The sequence below is a fragment of the Myotis davidii genome, unplaced genomic scaffold (assembly GCF_000327345.1).
Source record: "Myotis davidii unplaced genomic scaffold, ASM32734v1 scaffold1277, whole genome shotgun sequence".
NCBI lineage: Eukaryota > Metazoa > Chordata > Mammalia > Chiroptera > Vespertilionidae > Myotis > Myotis davidii.
Window position 1 is genome coordinate 3,238,750 of NW_006290682.1, and position 6,058 is coordinate 3,244,807.

General features: G+C 56.0%; 1 protein-coding gene across 1 annotated transcript in view; it reads left to right on the forward strand.

Annotated features, from left to right (window-relative positions):
- Nucleotides 1–6,058, forward strand: part of ANOS1 (anosmin 1) — a 44,597-nt gene that overhangs the window by 34,916 nt on the left and 3,623 nt on the right. Inside the window, 3 exon segments of the mRNA XM_015563967.1 lie at nucleotides 1,074–1,161; nucleotides 1,385–1,633; nucleotides 4,595–4,766. Coding sequence (XP_015419453.1) covers nucleotides 1,074–1,161; nucleotides 1,385–1,633; nucleotides 4,595–4,766 — 509 coding nt within the window.

Genomic DNA, 6,058 nt, shown 5'->3' on the forward strand with positions numbered 1-6,058 from the left:
TCCATACAACGCTGTTCCGTTGAGAGTGGGGCAAGGATCCAACCTGCAACTCGTCGACGTGCCCTCGGCCGACAGTCGAACCCGGGACCCCTTGGTATGCCGCCAGAGCGCTGACCATTGAGCCGCACCGGCCCGGGCTGCTCCATCCTGTCGATGTCTGCTGCTCCTGGGAGGCGGCCTCATGCCGGTGCCCGGGACAGCATTGCTAAGGGGAGCAGCGTGCACTCACTCCCTGCAGATGGGCATCCCGTAATCCTGTTAAAAAGCCACAATTCTTGCCCTGGCCGGTGTGGCTCAGTGGATAGAGCGTCGGCCTGCGGACTGAAGGGTCCCGGGTTCGATTCCGGCCAAGGGCATGTACCTGGGTTGCGGGCAACATCCCCAGTAGGGGGTGTGCAGGAGGCAGCTGATCGATGTTTCTCTCTCACCGATGTTTCAAACTCTCTATCCCCCTCCCTTCCTCTCTGTAAAAAATCAATAAAAAATATATTTTTAAAAAACCCATAATTCTTTTTAAAAAGCCACAATTCTCTTAAAAAAAAAAAATAACCCAGCAGACCGGCCTGGATGTGTGGCTCAGTGCATGGAGCGTCGGCCTGCGGACCGAAGTCGGTCCCGGGTTCGATTCTGCCCAAGGGGCACGCTCCTGGGTTGCAGGCTCGATCCCTGGCCCCGGTCTCTCCCGTCGCCGTTTCTCCCTCTGCCTCTCCCCCTCCCTCCCACTCTCTCTTGAAAGGAACCCAAAGGAAAATACAACTAGCACAGAGCCAAGGTGCCCTCGGTGCGTCCCCTCGAACCCGGCACCCCGGGGTCCACCTGCTGTCCCTTTTGTTCTCTGACGTGAGCTCTTTTTTTTTTCCTCCCAAAGGGCTCAGAGCAAGCCGGCTCCGGTCTCTCCCGTCGACGTTTCTCCCCCTCCCTCCCACACTCTCTCGAAAGGAACCCAAAGGAAAATACAACCAGCACAGAGCCAAGGCGCCCTCGGTGCGTCCCCTCGAACCCGGCACCGCGGGGTCCGCCTGCTGTCCCTTTTGTTCTCTGATGTGAGCTCTTTTTTTTTTTTCCTCCCAAAGGGCTCAGAGCAAGCTCCCAGGTCCCAGTCAGGCACCCGATCCCATCAAACACTCGCCGCCCCCACCCCACCCCCGTCAGGCGCTGGGCGTGAGTGCAGGGAGGACGAGATGCTAGCATTACATTAATTCCAGAGAGGAAGGGAGAGGGAGAGAAACATCCATGAGGAGAGAGAAGCCTGCACCGGCCGCCTCCTGCATGCCCCTTACTGGGCATCGAGCCCGCAACCCGGGCCTGTGCCCTTGACCGGGAATCGAACCCTGACCTCCTGGTTCCTAGCTCGACGCTCAATCACTATATCCCAGAATAATAGTGGGATCTGAAGTCCCCGTGGGGCCCCCCCTTTGCTTCCGGCATGCCTTTGGGGGTCACCTGTGCTACTTTAGTTCCTTCCTTCCTGTTCGGTCACGTCTTGGGGACCCGGGACTGGGTGGGATGTGACCCCAGACTGTTCTCCGTTGCAGACCCCGGCGCCGGTCGCTACCACGTGAGGTGGGTCCCGGAGGCCTGTGCCCACAATGACACCGCCCGGCCAGCAGTGGCGGCGTCCACCGTGACACAGGTGAGTCCGCCACCCCCGACTCCGTCCGGAATAGACATTAGACTCTCCAACGTGCGTTTAGAATTGGACCCAGACACGTGTAAGTCGTCTGTCCCATGGGTACGTCATTCTCACCAATCCCCTATCGAGCAAATGCCAGGTGAAGATGGAACAGGGGAGGGTCCCCATTCTCACCTCCTCTCCCTGGACACCGCGTCCCCTGGAGAGCTCGCCGACGTGTCGCTCACACCGGGCCACGGGCAGACGCGAGGCCCATCCCTCAGGGACACCCAGTCCCCCCGGAAGGGCTCGGTGTTCCATGAAATTGGACAAAAGCTTTGAATTGTCCTCTGAGGGCTGATTTGGCTGCACGTCTGAAGGTGTCGCTCTCCCAAGGGCCTTCTATGCAGCCCTGGGGCTGAGCGCCTCATGCAGCCGCGTCCCCACGTGCCACCAACGCACCCAGCAGTGACAGGTGTTACCTGTCCAAGCCACGCACCAACGGCGCGGCTCTTAACTTTATTTATTTATATTATTGATTTATTATGTCTATACTAGAGGCCCGGTGCACAGATTCATGCACAGGTGGGGTCCCTCGGCCTGGCCGGCGATCGGGGCTGATCGGGACCATCTCGCCCAGTCCCAATCTGGCTGATTAGGGCCTGCCAGCAGGGGGACAGACCGCAGGAGGTTGGCTGGCCACAGGAAGTTGGCTGTGGTAGCACACTGACCACCAGGGGGGAAGCTCCTGTGTTGAGCATCTGCCTCCTGCTGCTCAGTGCATGTCATAGCTACCAGCCAGTTGCCCAGTTAGGCTTTTATATATATAGATGGAATATCTATACTAATGGTTAGGCTTTTATATATATAGATGGAATATCTATACTAATGGTTAGGCTTTTATATATATAGATGGAATATCTATACTAATGGTTAGGATTTTATATATATAGATGGGATATCTATAATAATGGTTAGGCTTTTATATATATAGATGGAATATCTATAATAATAAAAGCATAATATGCTAATTAGACCAGACAGTCTAATGACCTTCTGGATGTCCTTCCAGGCGACCTGCCGGACGAAGCTGGAGCTCCATGGGCGAGTCCCTTGCATGAATTTCGTGCACTGGGCCTCTAGTATAACATATAACTGATATATAATACATATTGATCTCAGAGAGGAAGGGAGAGGGTGAGAAGAGATAGAAACATCAACGATGAGAGAAAATCACTGATCTGATGCAGAGAGAATCACGGATCGGCTGCCTCCTGCACGCCCCCGACTGGGGATTGAGCCCACAATGTGTCCTGACCGGGAATCGCACCCTGGCCTCCCGGTTCAGAGGTCGATGCTCAAACCACTGAGCCACACCGGCCGGGCTTTCTCTGACTTCCTGTCTCTCACTTTTCACGAATCCGCACTGCTGTCCGGCGGCAGCGCCCTCTTCCCTCCCCCCCAAAGGCAGGTGAGCAAGGCCCCCCCTGCCTCTTCCACACCCCCGCCCTGGGGGACCCCGCCGGCGAGAGTGGGTGAGCGTCCCTAACGCCAGTGAGAGCCCTCGGGGTCCCCCGTCCTGGGGCCGGACAGTCACCTCCGAGCCTCTCAAACCTCAGCCGTTGCCTGTGTTTCTGTTCCAGCGCCATTTGGGCGGGAAGTAGTCACAGAGCCCCCTCCCTCCCGAAAGGGGGAGAAGACGGGCAAGAGAGATCCCAGTCAAGGACACAGGCCCGGGTTGCGGGCTCGATCCCCAGCAGGGGGCGTGCAGGAGGCAGCCGGTCCAGGATTCCCTCTCATCACGGATATTTCTATCTCTCTCCCTCCCTCTCCCTTCCTCTCTGAGATCAATAATGACCTATCTATATAAATGCCCAGAGTCCAAACGGCGGAACAACCAGAATGACCGGTTGACCGGTCGCTATGACACACACTGACCACCAGTGAGCCTCTCAAACCTTGGACTTCAGCCGTTGGCTGTGTTTCTGTTCCAGCGCCTTGTTGGGTGGGAAGTAGTCACAGAGCCCCCTCCCTCCCGAAAGGGGGAGAAGACGGACAAGAGAGAGCCTGGTCAAGGACACAGGCCCGGGTTGCGGGCTCGATCCCCAGCAGGGGGCGTGCAGGAGGCAGCCGGTCAAGGATTCCCTCTCATCACGGATATTTCTATCTCTCTCCCTCCCTCTCCCTTCCTCTCTGAGATCAATAAACATCTATCTATATAAATGCCCAGAGATCGAATGGCGGAACGACCAGAATGACCGGTTGACCAGTCGCTATGAGACGCATGGACCACCAGGGGGCAGGCGCTCAATGGGGGAGCTGCCCCTGGTGGTCAGTGCGCTCCCTCAGCGAGAGTGCCGCTTGGCTGACCCAGATGAGTGTCGCCCCCAGAGCTGGCCTATCCCCGCAGGCCACGCCCCCGAATGGTGCATGAATCCATGCACTGGGCCTCTAGTATTTTATTTTATTTTATCACGGATATTTCTATCTCTCTCCCTCCCTCTCCCTTCCTCTCTGAGATCAATAAACACCTATCTATATAAATGCCCAGAGATCGAATGGCGGAACGACCAGAATGACCGGTTGACCAGTCGCTATGAGACGCATGGACCACCAGGGGGCAGGCGCTCAATGGGGGAGCTGCCCCTGGTGGTCAGTGCGCTCCCTCAGCGAGAGTGCCGCTTGGCTGACCCAGATGAGTGTCGCCCCCAGAGCTGGCCTATCCCCGCAGGCCACGCCCCCGAACGGTGCATGAATCCGTGCACTGGGCCTGTAGTATTTTATTTTATTTTATTTTATTTTTTCCTAGTATTTTAATAAAATGAAAAGCCTGGACAGGCTGCCCTGTGCTCCTTGCAGAGGCCACATGGCACGCCCCCCCGACATTGGGCAATACCCTGAAGGGGGGACCCTCTCGTCTCCTGCCCCGGTTTCCACCCCAGGCGAGCTGTACCGCCACCGCGTTCCTCTCTCTCCCTCCAGGAGAACTACCTGATCCTCCAAGACCTAGCGTTTTCCTGCAAGTATCAGGTGACCGTGCAGCCCACGGGGCTGAGGGGAACATCGAAGGCCGAGACCCTGTTCTTCAGGACCCCGCCCTGTGCAGCGCTGCAGGGCAAGAGCCACGCCCACCTCAGCTGCCCGGGGGAAGCAGGTGCGTGGACGGGGCTCCCTCCCGGGTGCCGGCCGACGCCCTGACGCCAGGCAGTGCCCTCTGTCTCCGTGGGAGGGACTGTGTATAGGCTGTTCCCCAAAATGTATACACACACCTGTAAATATGTATAGACTAGAGGCCCGGTGCACGAAATTCATGCACGGGGTAGGGGAGTGTCCCTCAGCCCGGCCTGTACCCTCTGCAATCCGGGGCCCCTCGGGTGCTTCTGACTTCTGGGATTGTTTATTTTCTAGACTTCCCCAAACCTTGTGTCTATCATTTATCTGTTCCCAAATTGCCAAAGTGACTGATACTTCAGGACCTATCACTGCAATTTGTACACCCTAATAGATATAAAAAAATTTCAGAATTCATGTAAAAAAACTCCAATTTTATAAAATCAAAATGTGTGTGTGTGTGTGTGTGTGTTTGAAGAAAATACATCAAAAGGTCAAAGGTGTTTCTGAGCTGAGGCTTTCTTGAAGAATGCTTATATTCTTTACTATAATTTCAACATTTGATCGCCCCTAACTGCCCTCCCCTGCTGGCCTGATCGCCCCCAACTGCCCTCCCCTGCTGGCCTGATTGCCCCTAACTCCCCTCCTGTCCTGATCACCCCTAACCACCTCTGCCTCGGCCCCCGCCACCATGGCTTTGTCCGGAAGGACATCCGGAAGATGTCCAGTCTAATTAGCATATTGCCCTTTTATTACTATGGATTTGTATTGACTTCAGAGAATTAGAGAGAAGGAGAGAGGGATAGAAACATCGATGACGAGAGAGAATCACGCATTGGCTGCCTCCTCACACCCCCTCCCGGGGATTGAGCCCACAACCCGGGCGTATGTCCTGCAGGCGGACAACCATCCCCGGCCGCTCCCAGGCAGTCCCCTCACCTCCTTCTAGGAGCTTCTAACACCTTCCACACCGACCCTCCTACCGCAGTCCTTTTCTCTCCTCTGAAGGGATAGGAAAAAATAGCCAATAGTTTCAGAACATAGAACAGATGCCTGAAATGCATAAATATGCCACCATATATATTTATACTAGAGGCCTGGTGCATGAAATCCGTGCATGGGTGTGGTCCCTATGCCTGGCCGGCGATTGAAACATGAGCGTCTGGCATGGAAGGGAAGGTTTCAGCTGACCTCTGGGCCCTGGGCAGCTCCTGGGCCTTTGGGCCCCTGTGCGCACCCCTCCACCTGAGTCACAGTGTCCCAGTCCCAAGTGGAGATGTGGTGAGCCTGGCCAGACACCATGGGCCAGGGTGCAGCATGGGCCTCTCTCAAGGT